General features: G+C 39.2%; 1 protein-coding gene across 1 annotated transcript; it reads right to left on the bottom strand.

The window, feature by feature from the left end:
* Nucleotides 1–1784: 1784 nt before the first annotated feature.
* Nucleotides 1785–20582, bottom strand: ADAM21 (ADAM metallopeptidase domain 21). Its single transcript, XM_043473026.1, has 2 exons — nucleotides 20482–20582; nucleotides 1785–4072 (listed from the first exon to the last, which is right to left on the bottom strand). The coding sequence occupies exon 2, from the start codon at nucleotides 3939–3941 to the stop codon at nucleotides 1785–1787; it is 2157 nt and encodes a 718-aa protein (XP_043328961.1). The 5' UTR covers nucleotides 3942–4072; nucleotides 20482–20582.
* Between the last annotated feature and the right edge of the window lie 289 nt (nucleotides 20583–20871).

Genomic DNA, 20871 nt, shown 5'->3' with positions numbered 1-20871 from the left:
GCCTTTTGTCTCCATATGATCATGTATGCTGAAAACGTGTGAGTATATCTCTGATTTATGTTCTAAAACTAAATTTAATCAGCGTGCTTCCTTGGTTCTTGCTTCTCTGTTTCTGTGACTCCACTAACATTGGTTTCTTCCTTCTGTTTCTGGGGGATCCATTGTTGCTGTCTATTCCTCATCTGTTCCTGGAATGCCTCAAAGCGATGAGCAGAGTGACAGAAGCACCCAAGCAGAACAAGCATTTCACAAGGAAATGCTTTTCCAAAGATGTTTTGTTTAACCTCTGTTGAGAGGAAAATGGGAGTTTTCCAAGGCAAGGGGGTTGGAGAGGGTGGTAAACAGAATTTGGGGAATGGGAATTGATGTACAGATGTGCAGAGGTATGACACAGCTAAGTATATTTAAAACAGAAAATAGCTGGAGGATGCAAAATGTACAAAGGATAGTGGAAAATGATATCAAAAAGTTTAATTCAGTTGACAAAGAGAGGCATGTAGAAGTGGTCTGGACCATATACAGAAGGTATCTGATACAGAAATGTGTTTTTAAGAGACAAGACTTCCATCTATACTGAGAATAGACTGAGGAGATCATAAACCAGGGGCTAAAAGATAGCGAAGGACAAGTACAAAAAGAGCATTATAAATACACATTTTAAATATTCAAAGTTCAATTTTGAAGAAGAGCTATAGTAGTTTTTAAAAGAGGACCAAAGTATTTTTTTTCATTTTGTAATTAATTTTATGCAATTAGTAGTCCATTTAAACATTTGTTGTGTATCTGGCACTGTTCTAGGTATTGGGACACAACAGTGAGCAGAAAACAGTTAAAACAACTCTGCCCTCATGAAGAGTATATTCTGATATTCAAAGAAAATCCTCTAAGAGGATACACAAACTGCCAAATTAAGGCAAAGTGTTAGAGCAGATAAGCTTGGCTAGGAAGCAGAAGGAACAGTGTCAGGAATTTTTGTTAAAAACAATTTGTTTATACTTTAATGAGAAACCATTCCTTTCTCTTGTTTACCTAATAACCCCTAGAGGTTGGATGGGAAAGCATTATTGTTACCCTTCTTTTCAGATTTTGGATCACAGTGTTAGAAAATTAATTAAGTAATTTTATAACTTTATTATTTCACTTTTGGTAACAGTATGCACTGTCACTACAGGGAAAACCTGTCCTGCACATGTAGATCTTCTGGGCACTGATGAGATGTCCCATTGCAGCACTCTGGAAGATCACTCTTATTGACCTTATATCTACAAAGTTCCACTGATGGCATGAACTGCATTGCAGTCTTTGCTTGTTCTGTGCATTTCAATGGGAAAACATTTCCATGATTCCAAACCTCAGTCCCAATCAAAATCACATCAGTACCCAACTGCTGATAAATGGAATCCACTAGGCTGACAACAGCAAATACATCCTGTGTACCTTTGATAAGTTACTTTGGGAAGAAATGAAAAGAGGCAAACTCATCCCTGGGTCCCCAGATGTCTATCTCCTGCCTTTCCTGAGTCATATCTGTGCTCAAGAAACACAAAGAGGACTCACTTGCAGGAAATGAATTTTATTTGCCGCTTACAACCATGAACAGTAGATAGGAATATGTTAGGAATTACCTTTGCTTGATGGCAATATTTTTGATACTGACAGAAGGCAAGGTGTCTGCATTTTTCTGCAAGCTATCAGAACTGTGTTCAGTTTCATGCATGTTGGAATATTTCTACTGCCAATAGACTAAAACTTAATGTATAGGCTATGAGGTTACAGTCATATTCTTATTTGGGAGAGTGAGTCTTAGTCTTCTTGGGTCTAACACATTTTTGAAGATACATAAATACAGCAATTAAAAGTAAAAGCAAAACAAACAAACCAAGAGGCACAACTATTGGCAAGAAAATTCTTCTGGCAGATGCTGGGCCACTGTCAACACTACCTCCAGTGCCTCTGTGTAGGCAGTAGGGCGGGGACCACCCATAGCCGCAGTGGCAGTGATGTTTGTTATTGCATATCCCCTTCATGTTACAGGTCTCAGGCAAGCAGACCTGTGACAGAAGAGATAGGCTGACACACTTCTTGTGTATGCAGATCTTTCCTGGACCACACATGGTGCCATCTTTCACTTCACCAACATCAGGTATACTCATCTCTAAGTGATAGTCTATACTCCAGCAGGTGACACCATTGATGTGAGTGTATTGAAAATTTGAGTGATCTCTCAGGTGGGGGATATTTCCCACATTCTCACAATGAACTCTCCCACAAAAGCTATCTGAAATAGGGCATTTTAGGTATGTTGTGCCATTTATACCACAGTGGCCAAAACGGTTTCCCTGGGAGTTGATTTCTTTATAGCATCTCTGAGATGCACTCTTTGCACCTTCACCAAAAATCTCCCTGCACTGTCCATCATGGCTATTACAGCTCTTTTGATAGCAAAAAGCACTGTCAGTGCAGGGAATCCCGTCCTGCACGTGGACATCTTCTGGGCACTGATGAGATGTCCCATTGCACCACTCTGGGAGGTCACATTCATTGATCTGAGGTCTACAGAGCTCCCCTGATGGCACGAACTTGCAGTCTTTGCAGCAAAGCCCGAAAGCACAGGCAGCCCCAGGCCTTAGAGTACAGTTCAACAGACAACAGGGGTCGTGTTCACACTGCTTTACAGATCCACAGTCACACTGCTCTCCTCCTTCAGTCACACCATTCCCACAGCGCTTCAGCATGAAGACTGCCCCTGGAATTGGAGGGTTGTGCAGACATGATCCCTGGTTTAAAGTGGTCTTTGTAAATTCTGCATAGCTACAATTCGTGAATCTCTCTGCTGGCAACCTGATAGCATTCATGAGGCAAGCTCTTTGTCCACACACACAGAATTCTTCATCATGCTGCATACCCAGAGTATGACCTAACTCATGAGCTACGGTGAGGGCAAAAACAGACCAGGGGTCTCCTTTGAAATTATTAACTCCGCAGTCGAGAGGAGGGCGACATATTCCTGCCACATAGGCTATACCGAGGACACTTATAAGTGAATTTTCAATGAAAATATGTGCAGCATCATACTGTAGCTCGGAAAGACTGATTTGTTTCCACTGAGAGAAGTCCTCCAGAACCTGTTCTATGCTTATCAGTGGAAAAACATTTCCATGATTCCAAATTTCAATCCCCATCAAAATCACATAGGTTCCCAACTGCTGATAAATGGAATCCACTATGTTGACAACAACAAATACATTCTCCTGCACCTTTGAGAAATTACTTTGAGAATAAATGAAGAAATTGTGATCGACCACCACAACCAGCTCCAGAAACCACAAATGGGCCCACCGGTTATAAGCAGAATTTTGTTTCAGAGTTAATCTCTCAGCCTCTTCGAATTCCAGCTGCTGGTGTGCTGCTTTATTTGTTAAGCCACATTTCATAGGCGAGAACTGTGTCTCTTTAGTGTTTATCTTATAAACCAGGTGTTCAAATGTAGTAGAGTGTCTGATGGGCTTGATTTCATAGGTAAAGTCATTTATCCGCAGCATTCCTTGAAAGCCCCCAGCACAAGTACTGAGGGCAACAAGGGACTCGGGGACCCCCTCCACATAACCATGATAATAGCAGTCATTAGAAACAAAAGGTTGATCCTGCTGAAGGGCGTGCTGGTCCGTGTAGGTGAACACTGGGAGGGGTTTGGAAACTAAGATCTTCTTAGCTCTTATGTAGACAACACGTCTCTGACCCCCAAACTGCAGGCTGTAGGAGAGCCAACCTGGAGCATTTGGACCTCTGCCCCTGTTGGTAACCTTCAAGGGAATCACCACATCTGGGGAGTTGAGGCTTTGAGAGTGCCTTTCCTGGGAGAGACCAGAAGAGAACAGAGACACCTCAAGCCAGAGCAGTCCAACAAGTCGCATGGACACTATGGCCTCACCAGTCACCATGATGGAGCAGCCACTGTGGAGCCATCTGTCCAGAGAAGAACTTAGCAGGCACTGCTGACCTGGCTCCTCCCTCTGAGCTCAGCTTTGAGGATCTGTGTCCTGTCAGAGTGTGACCATCAGAGCGGGCAGTGCTGAAAAGTGAAAATAAAAAGAAGGGTGGGGGATGGTGGTGGGATTGGGTAAGGAAAATAGGGGATAGAATTTGAATGTGTCAAGAGTGATTAATGCAGCAAAAAGCTTTGGATGTGTTTTCAATAACTGGGGATGTAAAGTTAGAGGGAACAAAGATAAAACAATATTGGCCCTATCGATAGCAGATAGTTGTTGGAACTGGATGATAGGCACTTGGGTTTTCATTATACAATTATCTCAAACACAGATAGGTGGTATAAAAATCTCCTTAATATAAAGTTAAAGCAAAACTAAAGAAACTTCAGAATACAGTGACACTGTATTTCAATTTGTCCAAAACTGTGTTGGTTTGTGCCTGTTGCCCTTGCATAACTCTTGTTACTTTCTCCTGCCAAAAGTGGAGAGGTCAGAGACCATCGCAATCCTTATGTCAATTTGCATCAGTCTTATGATTTACTTTAGACTATTTATCTCAAGTTATTTGCTTATCTCCTTGCAATATTCTCCTTCATTCATTGAGTCATTTAGTGCAAGGTTTATGATTTTAACTCATTTTAATATCCCCTCTATTATAGGGTCTATAATACCTAGTATAGCCCTCCATATAGCGAAAAATGGAAAAGGTGGGTGGGGAAAGGGAGGGGTGGTGAAGTACTTGGGTTATAGATGAATGCCACTTAAAATGTATTCATATGTGAATATAATTTTTATAAGAAAAAAAAGTCATAAATACTGACATTTTCTAAAGGAATGAGAAAAACGAGGTTGTTCTCCCCAGTTACCTGTAGGAGAATATGAAATACAAGAGGAAATAACTTCAGAAGGGATAATAAGAATTCATGAAATTTAAAAGTTTGAGAAAAGGAATTCTGTCTTCTAGGGGCAAAGGCATCAGAGTGCCTGGTATTTTAAGACTGCAGGGGAAAATTCCCAATGTCTGCTAAAATGTGTTTACCAACAGTTTTTGAAAGTGAAGAATTTCTGTATTACCTGGCATACAATCTGCCTGGCTACATTCATTAATTTCTTTAATTTATGTCTGGAGCATACAAAATGTAGGACATTGTGCTAGATACTAGGGAAATAAAATTAAAATACAGTGCATTAAGCAGATTATCAATTTAGTGCAGAAATATATGGCGAGAGCAAGAATAAGTTTTAGAAGGCTCTATAACGTTGTATTCAATACTTTGTATATTATGTGCCCTTTTCTATGGCTGGGGAGATTGTTCATAGATATCATCATAGTCTCAGTTAAGTGACAAAAAAGAGGCTAAGAAGCACTGAGCCTGTGGGAAAAAGATAAATAATCAGATTATTATAATAGGATCTGAATCAGATTAATCTGAGTAATAAAGTTAATGATTCAGGGACCCTCATTGTGTAGACCTCCATAAACCCCTAGGAGGTGCTTAGTAATGCAGTTTATGAGAGTCATCCATGTAAGAGTGTTCAAAATTAGTTACTACACAAAAAAATTTGAAGTGCCCTGAAATAAAATGGTTCATATATTAAAGACTTGATAAGTGTTTCCTAAAATTCAATAACTTAGGTAATTTTTATTGTTTTTACCAGTAACAAGTTGTAAAGCTGAATTTTTCTAAATATCAATAATAAAAAAGAAATTTTGGTTGAATACACTAGGGACAGGCAATTACTTTCTGTTCCCTCCAGAGAAAATATAACAAAATAATTCTCATGAGGGAGGCAGCTAGAGAGGAAGTGATTATAAAACTGTAGGGAAACATAGATGTGTGTTAGGAAGTTAATGCAAGTATTGGGTTTTTGAATTTTTTTGTGATGTTTATGGTATTTTCAAACTTTTGAAAGTTATTGTTTGTTGTGACTTCTTCCCATGCTAAATAAATGTACATTTTCATCCTTATTGTAATTTTCTATTCTTTTTCTTAAAGTGGCCTCTCCTCTTGTAGGTGCTTCAGGCTCAAAAATCTGATTTCATCCATGACTATGATAAATGTACTGCCAAGGTAAGTTCAATGTCCTTTGAAGAGCAACTAAGCCAAGCTAATCTAAGAAGCCTTTCATAGGTGGTATGAAAATAAAGATGTTTGACCCAGTACCAATCATCTCCTGGATTCTAAATCCATTCCTAGTCAATACTTCTTTTACTTTAATTCAAATTCCTCTTTATCATCCCTACATACAACTTGCCCTATTACTTCTGCAGTTTCATTTGTTGAAAGTGACAGGCAGGCAGACAGAGAGAGACAACCAAAATCAATCCTCACCTCTGCACAAAGCTCCCTACATATACTTACCTTCTTAAACTTGAGCTTCCTCACAATTTACTGCTGCCCTAAAGCTCACTCTAGAGAAACACATATCATAGAAGTCATATGTCTTTATGGTCCATAGGCTGGGTTCCTGTTGCCCACAGTTCACCAAGTCAAATCCAGACCATTTATCCAACTGCTTCTGACTACAGTAAGTTTTAACCTTTCTTTCTCACTCTTCCATCAACCAGTCCCTATCATTCTTGCACAGACTTCAAAGATTTGACACCTGACTGATAGAATTATTCTCCATCAAAAATCCTACCTTCATCATAACTAATGCTAGCAAGCACATAGACAACCCATCTGAAAACCAGGAGGGTTTTTCAATGTGGTTTTTTGTTTTTGTATTTGTTATTTAAGTCAAGCTTTTTAAATTGAAGTTGAGTTGATTTACAACATTGTGTTTAGTTTCAGGTGTACAGTCAAATTATTTAGATAGATATTTAAGATTATTTTCTTATCTTCCATTGTAGTTTACTAGTGGATACTGAATATAGTTCCCTGTACTATACACTAGATCATTGTTGCTTATCTGTTTTATGTATAGTAGTTTGTATCTATTAACCCCATATTTCTGATTTATCCTTCTTCACTTTCATCCCCCTTTGGTAACCATAAGTTTATTTACTATTTCTTTGAGTCTGTTTCCATTTTGTACATAGATTCGTTTATACTGTTTTTTAGATTCCACTTACAAGTAATATACAATATTTGTCTGTTTGCCTTACTTCACTAAATATAATATTCTCTAGGTTTATCCGTGTTGCTGCAAATGGCAATATTTCATTCTTTTTGTGCTTGAGTGGTGTTCCATTGTGTGTGGGTGTACATGCATGCACACACATGCATATGCACACACACATATACATATATATATATATATATGACATCCTCTTAAGCCAGTCATCTGTTGATGGGTCCTCAGGTTGTTTCCATGTCTTATCTATGGTAAATACTGCTGCTATGAACATTGGGGTGCATGTATCTTTTTGAATTGGTGTTTCAGGATATATAATTAGGACTGGGATTGCAGGATAACATGGTAGTTCTATTTTTAGTTTTTTAAAAGAAATGCCATACTGTTTTCCATAGTGGCTGAACCACTTTACATTCCCACCAACAGTATAGGAGTGTTCCCTTTTCTTCACAGCCTCTCCATCATTTTTTATCTGTAGACTTTTTGATAATAACCATTCTGACTGGTGTGAGGTGATACTTCATTGTGGTTTTCATTTGTATTTCTCTATACTTTGCAAGGCTGTATATTGTCACCCTGCTTGTTTAACTTAGATGCAGAGTACATCATGCAAAATGCCAGGCTGGATGAATCACAAGCTGGAATCAAGATTGCCAGGAGAAATATCAACAACCTCAGATATGCAAATGATACCACTATAATGGCAGAAAGCAAAGAGGAACTAAAGAAACTGTTGATGAGGTCCATCTAGTCAAGGCTATGGTTTTTCCAGTAGTCATGTATGGATGTGAGAGTTCGACTATAAAGAAAACTGAGCACTGAAGAATTGATGCTTTTGAACTATGGTGTTGGAGGAGACCTTTGAGAGTCCCTTGGACTGCAAGGAGATCCAACCAGTCCATCCTAAAAGAAATAAGTCCTGAATATTTATTGGAAGGACTGATGTTGAAGCTGAAACTCCAATACTTTGGCCACCTGATGTGAAGAACTGACTCATTGGAGAAGATCCTGATGCTGGGAAAGATTGATGGTGGGAGGAGAAGGGGATGACAGAGGATGAGATGGTTGGATGGCATCACCGACTCAATGGACATGAGTTTGAGTAAACTCTGGGAGTTGCTGATGGACAGGGAGACCTGGCATGCTGCAGTCCATGGGGTCTCAAAGAGTTGGACATGACTGAGTGAACTGAACTGAACTGAACTAGGTTGGTCATAGCTTTTCTTCCAAGGAGCAAGCATCTTTTAATTTCATGACTGCAGTCACCATCCCCAGTGATCTTGGAGCCCCCAAAAATAAAGTCTGTCACTGTTTCCATTGTGTCCCATCTGTTTGCCATCAAGTGATGGGACCAGATGCCATGATCTTAGTTTTTTGAATGTTGAGTATGAAGCCAGCTTTTTCACTCTTCTCTTTCACTTGCATCAAGAGGTTCTTTAGTTCTTCTTCGCTTTCTGCCATAAGGGTGGTGTCATCTGCATATCTGAGGTTATTGATATTTCTCCTGGCAATCTTAATTCCTGCATGTGCTTCCTCCATCCTGGCATTTTGCATGATGTACTCTGCGTCTAAGTTAAATAAGTAAGGTGGCAATATACAGCCTTGACATATTCTTTTCCCAGTTTGGAACCAGTCTTTTGTTCCATGTCCAGTTCTAACTGTTGCTTCTTGACCTGCATACAGGTTTTGCAGGAGGCAGGTCAGGTGGTCTGGTATTCCCATCTCTTTCAGAATTTTCCAGTTTGTTGTGATCCACACAGTCAAAGGCTTTAGCACAGTCAATGTAGCAGAAATAGATGTTTTCTTGAGAACTCTCTTGCTTTTTTGATGATGCAATGGATGTGGGCAATTTGACCTCTGGGACCTCTGCCTTTTCTAAATCCAACTTGAACATCTGCAAGTTCTCAGTTCATGTATTGTTGAAGCCTGGCTGGGAGAATTTTGAGCATTATTTGCTCGCGTGTGGGATGAGTGCAATTGTGCAGTGGTTTGAACATTCTTCGACATTGACCTTCTTTGGGATTGGAATGAAAACTGAACTTTTCCAGTCCTGTGGCCACTGCTGAGTTTTCCAAATTTGCTGGCATATTGAGTGCAGCACTTTCACAGCATCATCTTTTAGGATGTAAAATAGATCAGCTGGAATTCCATCATCTCCATTAGCTTTGTTTGTAGTGATGGTTCAAATAATGATGTCATAGATTGCTTTTGTTTTGTTTTGTTCCTGTCTGCTGTTCTGATTGGGTGATTTCCATTATTCTATCTTTCAGATTACTTATGTGTTCTTTTTTTATCACTTAGTCTGTTATTTATTTATTTTAGACATTGAATTATCAGTTTTGTTAAATTTTAAGAGTTTGAGCAAATATCAGTTTGAATCAAGGGTCACTGGATTAATATTTTTTATTTTTATATAATTTTAAAAGGTTACTTTTCATTTAATGTTATTGCAAAATATTGGCCATATTCCCTGGGTTGTACAAGGCATCTTTGAACCTGTCTTACCCTGAATAGTTTGTACTTCACACATCCCTATTCCTATAAATCCCTCCTTCCCATCCAACAGTAATAACCACCCATTTGTTCTCTATGTCTGTGAGTCTGTTTATTTTATAGTAACTAGTTTGCTGTTTTCTTAGATTCCACTTATAAGTGATATCATGCAATATATATCTTTCTCTTTCTGATTGACTTCACATAGTGTAAAGCCCTCAAAGTCCATGCATGTTGCTGCAAATGGCAAAATTTCATTCTTTTTTATACTTGAGTGGTATTACATTATATGTATATAGCACATCTTCTTTATCCATTCCTCTGTCTATGGACACTTCTGTTGTTTCCATGTGCTGCTATTAACAATAGAGTGCATGTATCTTTTCGAATTAATGTTTGTGGTTTTTTAAGGTATACACCCAGAAGTACATTCCTGGGTCATATGGAAGTTCTATTTTTTAGTTTTTGAGAAACCTTCATACTGTTTTCACAGTGGTTGCACCAATTTACATTCCTACCAACAGTGTATGAGGGTTCCCTTTTATCCACATGCTCACCAACATTAGTTATTTGTCTTTCTGTTGATGATAGCCGGTCAGACTAGGGTGAAGTGATGTCACTGTGGTTTTGATTTGCATTTCTCTAATCATTAGCAATGTTGGGCATCTTTTCATGTGCCTGTGGCCATCTGCCTTTCCTCTTTGGAAATATGTCTGTTTAGTTCTCTGCCCATTTTTAAATTAGGCTGTTTATTTCTTTGATGTTGAGTTGTATGAGTTGTTTATATACTTTGGATATTAATCCCTTATTGGTCATATTATTTGCAAATATTGCCACCTATTCAGTAGGTTGTCTTTTTGGTTTTGCTTAATTTAATTTTTATTTTATAACAGGGTATAGTTTATATACAAGTTATATATGTGTTAGTTACACATGTACAGTAAAGTGATTCATTTATATATATATATATATATATATATATATATATATATACATGTATCCATTCTTTTTCAGATTCTTTTCCCATATAGGTTATTATAGAATACTGAGTAGAGTTCCCTGTACTATAGTGTAGGTCCTTTTAGTTGTCTATTTTATATATAGTAAGTGAAAATGAAGGTTGCTCAGTTGTGTCCGACTCTTTGGGACTCCATGGACTATACAGTCCATGGAATTCTCCAGGCCAGAATACTGGAGTGGGTATCCTTTCTCTTTTCCAGGGGATCTTCCCAACCCAGGGATTGATCCCAGGTCTCTCACATTGCAGGCGGATTCTTTACCAGCTGAGCCACAAGGGAAGCCCAAGAATCCACAAGAATTCTCCAGTGGATCTTCCTGACCCAGGAATCAAATTGGGGTCTTCTTCATTGCAGACGGATTCTTTACCAACTGAGCTATGAGGGAAGCCCTTATATATAATAGTGTATATATATGTTAATCCCAAACTCCTAATTTTTTCTTTGATAACTATATATATATATATATATATATTTGTTTGTTTTCAAAGTCTGTGAGTCTATTTCTGTTTTGTAAATAAGTTCATTTTAACCACTTTTTAAATTCCACATATAAGTGATATTATATGAATTTTGACTTTCTCTATCTGACTTACTTCACTTAGTATGATAGTCTCTAGGTCCATCTATGTTGCTGCAAATGGCATTGTTTCATTCTTTTTTATGGCCGAATAATATCCCATTGTGTGTGTGTGTATATTTTATATACATCATCTTATTTACCCATTTCTCTCTTGATGAACACTTAGGCTACTTCCTTGCCTTGGCTATTGTAAATAGTGCTGCAATGAACATTGAAGTACATGTGTCTTTTCAAATTAGGTTTTTTTCCCCCAAAATATATGCCCAGGAATGGGATTGCTGGATCACACACCGTAGCTCTATTTTTAGGTTTTAAAGGAACTTCTGTACTGTTCTCCATAGTGTCTGTACCAATTTACATTTCTACCACGAGTGTAGGAGGATTCCCTTTTCTCTACAATGTCTCCAGCATTTATGGTTTGTAGATTATTTTGATGATGACCATTGTGACCAGTGTGAAATTACACTTCATTGTAGTTTTGAGTTGAATTTCTCTAATAATTATTGATGTTTAGCATCTTTTCAGGGCTTCCCTTGTGGCTCAGCTGGTAAAGAATCTTCCTGTAGTGTGGGAGACTGGGTGCAATCCCTGGGTTGGGAAGATTGCCAGAGAAGGGAAAGGCCACCCAGTCCAGTAATCTGGCCTGGAGAATTCCGTCCTTGGGGTCACAAAGATTCAGACATGACTGAGTGACTTTCACTTTTAGCATCTTTTCATATACTTTTTAGCCACTTTTATGTCTTCTTTAGAGAAGTATCTATTTAGATCTTCCACTCATTTTAAAAATTTATTTATTTTAATTGGAGACTAATTACTTTACAATGTTGTAGTGGTTTTGCCATACATTGACATGAATCTGCCATGGGTATACATGTGTTCCCCATCCTGAAACCCCTCCCACCTCACTCCCCATCCCATCCCTCTGGGTCATCCCAGTGCACCAGCCCCGAGCACCCTGTATCATGCATAGAACCTAGACTGGTGATTCGTTTCACATATGATAATATACATGTTTCAATGCCATTCCCCCAAACCATCCCACCCTCGCCCTCTCCCACAGAGTCCAAAAGGCTGTTCTATACATCTGTGTCTCTTTTGCTGTCTCGCATACAGGGTTATCGTTACCATCTTTCTAAATTCCATATACATGTGTTAGTATACAGGATTGGTGTTTTCCTTTCTGGCTTACTTCACTCCGTATAATAAGCTCCAGTTTCATCCACCTCATTAGAAATGATTCAAATGTATTCTTTTTAATGGCTGAGTAATATTCCACTGTGTATATGTACCACAGCTGTCTTATCCATTCGTCTGCTGATGGGCATCTAGGTTGCTTCCATGTCCTAGCTATTATAAACAGTGCTGCGATGAACACTGGGGTACAAGTGTCTCTTTCAATTCTGGTTTCCTCAGTGTGTATGCCCAGAAGTGGGATTGCTGGGTCATATGGCAGTTCTATTTCCAATTTTTAAAGGAATCTCCACACTGTTCTCCATAGTGGCTGTACTGGTTTGCATTCACACCAACAGTGTAAGAGGGTTCCCTTTTCTCCACACCCTCTCCAGCATTTATTGCTTGTAGACTTTTGGATAGCAGTCATTCTGACTGGCATAAAATGGTACTTCATTGTGGTTTTGATTTGCATTTCTCTAATAATGAGTGATGTTGAGCATCTTTTCATGTGTTTGTTAGCCATCTGTATGTCTTCTTTGGAGAAATGTCTGTTTAGTTCTTTGGCCCATTTTTTGATTGGGTCATTTATTTTTCTGGAATTGAGCTGCAGGAGTTGCTTGTATATTTTTGAGATTAATTCTTTGTCAGTTGCTTCGTTTGCTATTTTCTCCCATTCTGAAGTCTGTCTTTTCATCTTGCTTATAGTTTCCTTTGTTGTGCAAAAGCTTTTAAGTTTCATTAGGTCCCATTTGTTTATTTTTGCTTTTATTTCCAATATTCTGGGAGGGGGGGTCAAAGAGGATCCTGCTATGGTTTATGTTGGAGAGTGTTTTGCCTATGTTTTCCTCTAGGAGTTTTATAGTTTCTGGTCTTACATTGAGATCTTTAATCCGTTTTGAGTTTATTTTTGTGTATGGCATTAGAAAGTGTTCTAGTTTCATTCTTTTACAAGTGGTTGACCAGTTTTCCCAGCACCATGTTAAAGAGGTTGTCTTTTTTCCATTGTATATTCTTGCCTCCTTTGTCAAAGATAAGGTGTCCATAGGTGTGTGGATTTTTCTCTGGGATTTCTATTTTGTTCCATTGATCTATATTTCTGTCTTTGTGCCAGTACCACACTGTCTTGATGACCGTGGCTTTGTAGTAGAGCCTGAAGTCAAGCAGCTTGATTCCTCCAGTTCCATTCTTCTTTCTCAAGATTGTTTTGGCTATTTGAGTTTTTTTGTATTTCCATACAAATTGTGAAATTATTTTTTCTAGTTCTCTGAAAAATACCGTTGGTAGCTTAGTAGGGATTGCATTGAATCTATAGATTGCTTTGGATAGTATACTCATTTTTACTATGTTGATTCTTCTGATCCATGAACACGGTATATTTCTCCATCTATTTGTGTCCTCTTTGATTTCTTTCACCAGTGTTTTATAGTTTTCTATATATAGGTCTTTTGTTTCTTTAGGTAGATTTATTCCTAAGTATTTTATTCTTTTCATTGCAATGGTGAATGGAATTATTTCCTTGATTTCTCTGTTTTCTCATTGTTAGTGTATAGGAATACAAGGGATTTCTGTGTGTTAATTTAATATCCTGCAACTTTACTATATTCATTGATTAGCTCTAGTAATTTTCTGGTGGAGTCTTTAGGGTTTTCTATGTAGAGGATCGTGTCATCTGCAAACAGTGAGAGTTTTACTTCTTCTTTTCCAATCTGGATTCCTTTTATTTCTCTTTCTGCTCTGATGGCTGTGGCCAAAACTATGTTGAATAGTAGTGGTGAGAGTGGGCACCCTTGTCTTGTTCCTGACTTTAGGAGAAATGCTTTCAATTTTCCACCATTGAGGATAATGTTTGCTATGAGTTTGTCATACATAGCTTTTATTATGTTGAGGTATGTTCCTTCTATTCCTGCTTTCTGAAGGTTTTTTTTTTTTTATCATAAATGGATGTTGAATTTTGTCAAAGGCATTCTCTGCATCTATTGAGATAATCATATGGTTTTTATCTTTCAACTTGTTAATGTGGTATATTACATTGATTGATTTGTGGATATTGAAGAATCCTTGCATCCCTGGGATAAAGCCCACTTGGTCATGATGTATGATTTGTTTTTAATATGTTTTTGGATTCTGTTTGCTAGAATTTTGTTAAGGATTTTTGCATCTATATTCATCAGTGATATTGGCCTGTAGTTTTCTTTTTTTGTGGCATCTTTGTCAGGTTTTGGTATTATGGTGATGAAGTTTGGAAGTTTAACTTCCTCTCCAATTTTCTGGAAGAGTTTGAGTAGGATAGGTGTTAGGTCTTCTCTAAATTTTTGGTAGAATTCAGCTGTGAAGCCGTCTGATCTGGGGCTTTTGTTTGCTGGAAGATTTCTAATTACAGTTTCAATTTCTGTGCTTGTGATGGGTCTGTTAAGATTTTCCATTTCTTCCTGGTTCAGTTTTGGAAAATTGTACTTTTCTAAGAATTTGTCCATTTGTTACAAGTTGTCCATTTTATTGGCATATAGTTGCTGATAATAGTTTCTTATCCTTTGTATTTCTGTGTTGTCTGTTGTGATCTCTCCATTTTCATTTCCAATTTTGTTCATTTGATTTTTCTCCCTTTGTTTCTTGATGAGTCTGGCTAATAGTTTGTCAGTTTTATTTATCTTCTCAAAGACCGAGCTTTTGGCTTTGTTGAGTTTTGCTATGGTCTCTTTTGTTTCTTTTGCATTTATTTCTGCCCTAAGTTTTAAGATTTCCTTCCTTCTACTAATCCTGGGGTTCTTCATTTCTTCCTTTACAAGTTGCCTTAGGTGTACAGTTAGGTTATCTATTTGACTTTTTTCTTGTTTCTTGAGGTAAGCCTATATTGCTATGAACCTTCCCCTTAGCACTGCTTTTACAGTGTCCAATAGGTTTTGGGTTGTTGTGTTTTCATTTTCGTTCATTTCTATGCATATTTTGAATTTTTTAAAAAATTTCTTCTGTGATTTGTTGGTTACTCAGCAGCGTGTTGTCCAGCCTCCATATGTTGGAATTTTTAATAGTTTTTCTCCTGTAATTAAAATCTAATCTTATTGCAGTGTGATCAGAAAAGATGCTTGGAATGATTTCAATTTTTTTGAATTTACCAAGGCTAGATTTATGGCCCAAGATGTGATCTATCCTGGAGAACGTTCCATGTGCACTTGAGGAAAATGTGAAATTTATTGTTTTGAGATGAAATGTCCTATAGGTATCAATTAGGTCTAACTGGTCTATTGTATCATTTAAAGTTTGTGTTTCCTTGTCAATTTTCTGTTTAGTTGATCTATCCATAGGTGCGAGTGGGGTATTAAAGTCTCCCACTATTATTGTGTTACTGTTAATTTCCCCTTTCATACTTGTTAGCATTTGTCTTACATATTGCAGTGCTCCTATGTTGGGTGCATATATATTTATAATTGTTATATCTTCTTCTTGGATTGATCCTTTGATCATTATGTAGTGTCCCTCTTTGTCTCTTTTCACAGCCTTTGTTTTAAAGTCTACTTTATCTGATATTAGTATTGCTACTCCTGTTTTCTTTTGGTCTCTATTTGTGTGGAATATCTTTTTCCAGCCCTTCACTTTCAGTCGTATGTGTCCTTTGTTTTGAGGTGGGTCTCTTGTAGACAACATACATAGGGGTCTTGTTTTTGTATCCATTCAGCCAGTCTTTGTCTTTTGGTTGGGGCATTCAACCCATTTACATTTAAGGTAATTATTGATAAGTATGATCCCATTGCCATTTACTTTGTTGTTTTGGGTTCGAGTTTATACACCCTTTCTGTATTTCCTGTCTGGAGAAGATCCTTTAGCATTTGTTGGAGAGCTGGTTTGGTGGTGCAGAATTCTCTCAGCTTTTGCTTGTCTGTAAAACTTTTGATTTCTCCTTCATATTTGGATGATATCCTTGTTGGGTACAGTAATCTGGGCTGTATGTTTTTTTCTTTCATCACTTTAAGTATGTCTTGCCATTCCCTTCAAGCCTGAAGAGTTTCTATTGAAAGATGCTGTTATCCTTGTGGGAATCCCCTTGTGTGTTATTTGTTGTTTTTCCCTTGCTGTTTTTAATATTTGTTCTTTGTGTTTCATCTTTGTTAATTTGATTAATATGTGTCTTGGGGTGTTTTGCCTTGGGTTTATCCTGTTTCAGACTCTCTGGGTTTCTTGGACTTGGGTGATTACTTCCTTCTCCATTTTAGGGAAGTTTTCAACTATTATCTCCTGAAGTATTTTCTCATGGTCTTTCTTTTTGTCTTCTTCTTCTAGGACTCCAATGATTCAAATGTTGGGGCATTTAACTTTGTCCCAGAGGTCTCTGGGGTTGTCCTCATTTCTTTTAATTCTTTTTTCTTTTTTCCTCTGTGTTTCATGTATTTCTACCATTCTATCTTGTACCTCACTTATCCTATCTTCTGCCTCCATTATTCTACTGTTGGTTCCCTCCAGAGTGTTTTTGATCTCATTTATTGCCTTATTCATTGTATATTGACTCTTTTTTTATTTCTCCTAGGTCCTTGTTAAACCTTTCTTGTATCTTCTTGATCCTTGTTTCCAGGCCATTTATCTGTAACTTCAATTTGCTTTCAAGATTTTGGATCATTTTCACTATTATTATTCAGAATTCTTTATCAGGTAGATTCCCTATCTCTTCCTCTTTTGTTGGGTTTGGTGGGCATTTATCCTGTTCCTTTACCTGCTGGGTATTTCTCTGCCTTTTCATCTTGTTTATGTTGCTGTGTTTGGGGTGGCCTTTCCATATTCTGGCAGTTTGTGGTTCCTCTTTGCTGTGGAGGTTCCTCACTGTGGGTGGGGTTGGACGTGTGGCTTGTCAAGGTTTCCTGGTTAGAGAAGCTTGTGTTGGTGTTCTGGTGGGTGGAGCTGGACTTCTTCTCTCTGGAGTGCAATGAAGTGTCCAGTAATGAGTTTTGAGATGTCAGTGGGTTTGGTGAGACTTTGGGTAGTCTGTATATTGGAGCTCAGGGCTATGTTCCTGTGTTGCTGGAGAATTTGCATGGTATGTCTTGCTCTGGAGCTTGCTGACCCTTGGGTGGTGCTTGGTTTCAGTGTAGGTATGGAGGCTTTTGATGAGCTACTATCGATTAATGTTCCCTGGATTCAGGAGTTCTCTGGTGTTCTCAGGTTTTGGACTTAAGCCTCCTGCCTCTGGTTTTCAGTCTTATTCTTACAGTAGCCTCAAGACTTCTCCATCTGTACAGCACCGATGAGAAACCATCTAGGTTAATGATGCAAAGTTTCTCCATAGTGAGTGACACCCAGAGAGGTACACAGAGTTACATGGAGGAGAGAAGAGGGAGGAGGGAGATAGAGGTGACCAGGAGGAGAAGAGGGGGAATCAAAAGGGGCGAGAGCAAGCTAGCCAGCTAATCACTTCCCTATGTGCTCTCCACAGTCTGGATCCCTCAGAGATGTTCACGGAGTTACACAGAGAGGAGAAGAGGGAGGAAGGAGACAGCAGTGGCCAGGAGGATAAAAGGGGGAATCAAAAGGAGAGAGACAGATCCAGCCAGTAATCAATTCCCTAAGTGTTTTCCACAGCCTGGAACCCACAAAGAGATTTATTGAGTTGGGTAAAGAAGAGAAGGGGGAGGGAGGAGATAGAGGCGACCTGGTGGAGAAAGAGAGTCAACAGGGGGAGAGAGCAATCAAGTCAGTAATCTCACTCCCAAGTAAAAATTGGTACTGAAGATTGGGTTCTTAAAGGTACAAATTTGATATCAAATACCAAAAAGCAAAGATTAAAAATCTAGAGTAGAGGTTAGATTCTCAAAAATACAATATTAAAGAGAAAACAAAGTCACAAAAATTATAAAATATATATATACAAAGGTTGCTTTAAAAATAGGGTCTCTTTTTTTGCAAAGTAATAGTAGGTTATAAAAATGAAAATTAAAGGAATAATAGAGGACTTAAAATTAAAAAAAAATTTTTTTAATTAAAAAAATGATAATAGTAAAAGAATATCTAGGACTTTCTCTGGTGGTGTTGTGGACCATGTGGGGTCAGTTCATTTTCAGATAGTTCCTTGATCTGACTTACATTTCTCAAGATCTACAATCCCCTTCCTAGGTAGTTGGTGCTAACTTCAGGGTTTTATCTATTGCACCTGTCAGTTCCAAAGTGGTCCCCTCTGTTTATTTTAGCCTCTTCTGTTTCCTGGCCTCTTCAGTGTCTAATTTCCACCCTGACACATTGGGGCAGTGGTGGTCACTTTTTCAGGCTTGCCTGTTCAGTCGTACTGTGGAGAGGGAGGAACACTGCAAACATATATCACTGGCATGTGTGGGGAGTGCTCGCTGTGTCTTGGCCACACTGGGTTTGTCCCCGCTCACAGCGTGTGTGCTTTCCCAATCTACACTGTTCAGGCTCTAGGTTGCTCTGCCGGGAACTGTTTGAGGTGGGCCTGGGTTGCATGCACTTCCCAGGTCTAAGCCGCTAGGTTCAGGTTCTCGGTTACTCCACAAAGGGGCAGACTTGGTTGGGCCTGCGTTTTGTGCCCTTCCCAGGTCCGAGCAGCTCAGGTGACCAGGTTCTTGGTGAGCGCAGTCACCCCCCAGTTGAAGGCTGTGATTTATTGACTCCCCTGTCCCTGCCGCTCGATTTTCTTGGGGGGGGGGTGTGTGTGTCTGTGCCACGTTCTCAGGTGTGCCGTGTGTCTCTTCTGGGGAGCTGATCTCTGGCTGCGACCCTCCCAGCAGATGTCAACCGTCCAGAATCCCAAGAAGTCTTGGTTAGCAAGTAAGTCTGCTTGCAGTGTGGTAGAGGATGCCTCTCTGGGGCCGTGATTGCCCCCTTCCAGCTCTGGCTGCCCCGCCTGCCTGGCTCTGGTGGGGGATGGGCTGGTCCACAGCCAGCTAGCTCTGCTCAGTCCTTTGTTCTGTGAGCAGGCCTGGCAGTGTCTTAGGTTAGGGCTTTTCATGGGATAGCTATCCCACAGTCTGGGTTGCTATCTCTAGTTAGTTCCCTCAGATTGCCCTCAGGGCATTCAGGCCCGGTCCTTACCCTAAGCAATGCAGCCAGTGCCTCCCTGTCCAGCCCCCACTTGCTAGTGAGGGATGTGAGCGTCTGGGCTGCTTCTCCGCGGGGAGTTGCCGTTACGCAACTATTTATTTATTTTAATTATTTATTTATTTTTTCCTCCTGGTTATGTTGCCCTCTGAGGTTCCAAGGCTTGCCACAGACTCGCCAGTGAGAGTGTTTCCTGGTGTTTGGAAACTTCTCTTTTTTAAGACTGCCTTCCCGGGACAGATCTCTGTCCCTACCTCTTTTGTCTCTCTTTTTATCTTTTATCTTTTGTCCTACCTCCTTTTGAAGACAATGGGCTGCCTTTCTGGGTGCCTGATGTCCTCTGCCAGCATTCAGAAATTGTTTAATGGAATTTGCTCAGCATTCAAATGTTCTGTTGATGAATTTGTGGGGGAGAAAGTGGTCTCCCCGTCCTGTTCCTCTGCCGTCTTAGGACCTCCCCACTCATTTTTTATTGTTCTTTTTTTTTTATATTGAGTTGCCCTGATGCCAAACAACCTATGTCATATTCTTCTCACCTTGAGAGCAGGGAATAGGAAAACGCTTCAAAGTATCTTTGTCATAATCCCTGTCCTCATTATTTCTAGGACCCCAGAGACCCAAACTCCTAAAAGAACATCACTCTAAATGTTTAAGACTGTGAGGTGGTGCCATTAAAAATCCATATTCTCTATAATTATTGGAAACTTGGAGTAGACAATAGCCCTCCTCCATATATTTTTATCAACTTTTCATTTTTTCCCACAGCTATTTCAAATTTCGGAAAACCTTTACCTACCCATCACTTCTCTTACTCTGTTATGCTTGAATACAGTTGGTTACTGATTCATTAGAGTCATGAAGTCAATTAAATGTTTCTTGACATGCAGTTTTTATTCTTTAGAAAATTGAATTAAAGTATCAGAGGACATCCCTAGAAGTTCCTTAGCAACTCATACACGAATGAGGCACAAATTTTGTGGGTATTTGTGTATGTGTGGCCACTGGGTCATAATGCAAAATGAATTTCTTACTCCAGAACAGAGTGAAAAAAAAATATTCATACTGATGCCAAATTCAAAGACAAATGATTTTTAGAATTTTCACTGTTACAAACCTATATGAATGCATGCCCATTTCTTTCACTTCTCTGCTGCTGCTGCTGCTAAGTCGCTTCAGTCGTGTCCAACTCTGCACGACGCCGGAGACGGCAGCCCACCAGGCTCCTCCATCCCTGGGATTCTCCAGGCAAGAACACTGGGGAGTGAGTTGCCATTTCCTTCTCCAATGCATGAAAGTGAAAAGTGAAAGTGAAGTCAAGCAGTCATGTCCGACTCTTCGCAACCTCATGGACTGTAGCCTACCAGGCTCCTCCATCCATGGGATTTTCCAGGCAAGGGTGCTGGAGTGGGGTGCCACCCTACTCCATAGTCCAGTCATAATGGAAGAGTGATCCCGCCTGAGATTCAGGTAGTAGCCCTTATCTTCTATTCCAGATAATATCTCC

Source organism: Cervus canadensis, chromosome 6 (assembly GCF_019320065.1).
Source record: "Cervus canadensis isolate Bull #8, Minnesota chromosome 6, ASM1932006v1, whole genome shotgun sequence".
Classification (NCBI taxonomy): Eukaryota; Metazoa; Chordata; class Mammalia; order Artiodactyla; family Cervidae; genus Cervus; species Cervus canadensis.
This window is presented reverse-complemented; position numbering and strand designations above follow the sequence as displayed.

Coding starts and splice junctions, on each gene's coding strand:
- ADAM21 (XM_043473026.1), bottom strand. CDS start 3,941: ATGGTGACTGGTGAGGCCATAGTGTCCATGCGACTTGTTGGACTGCTC.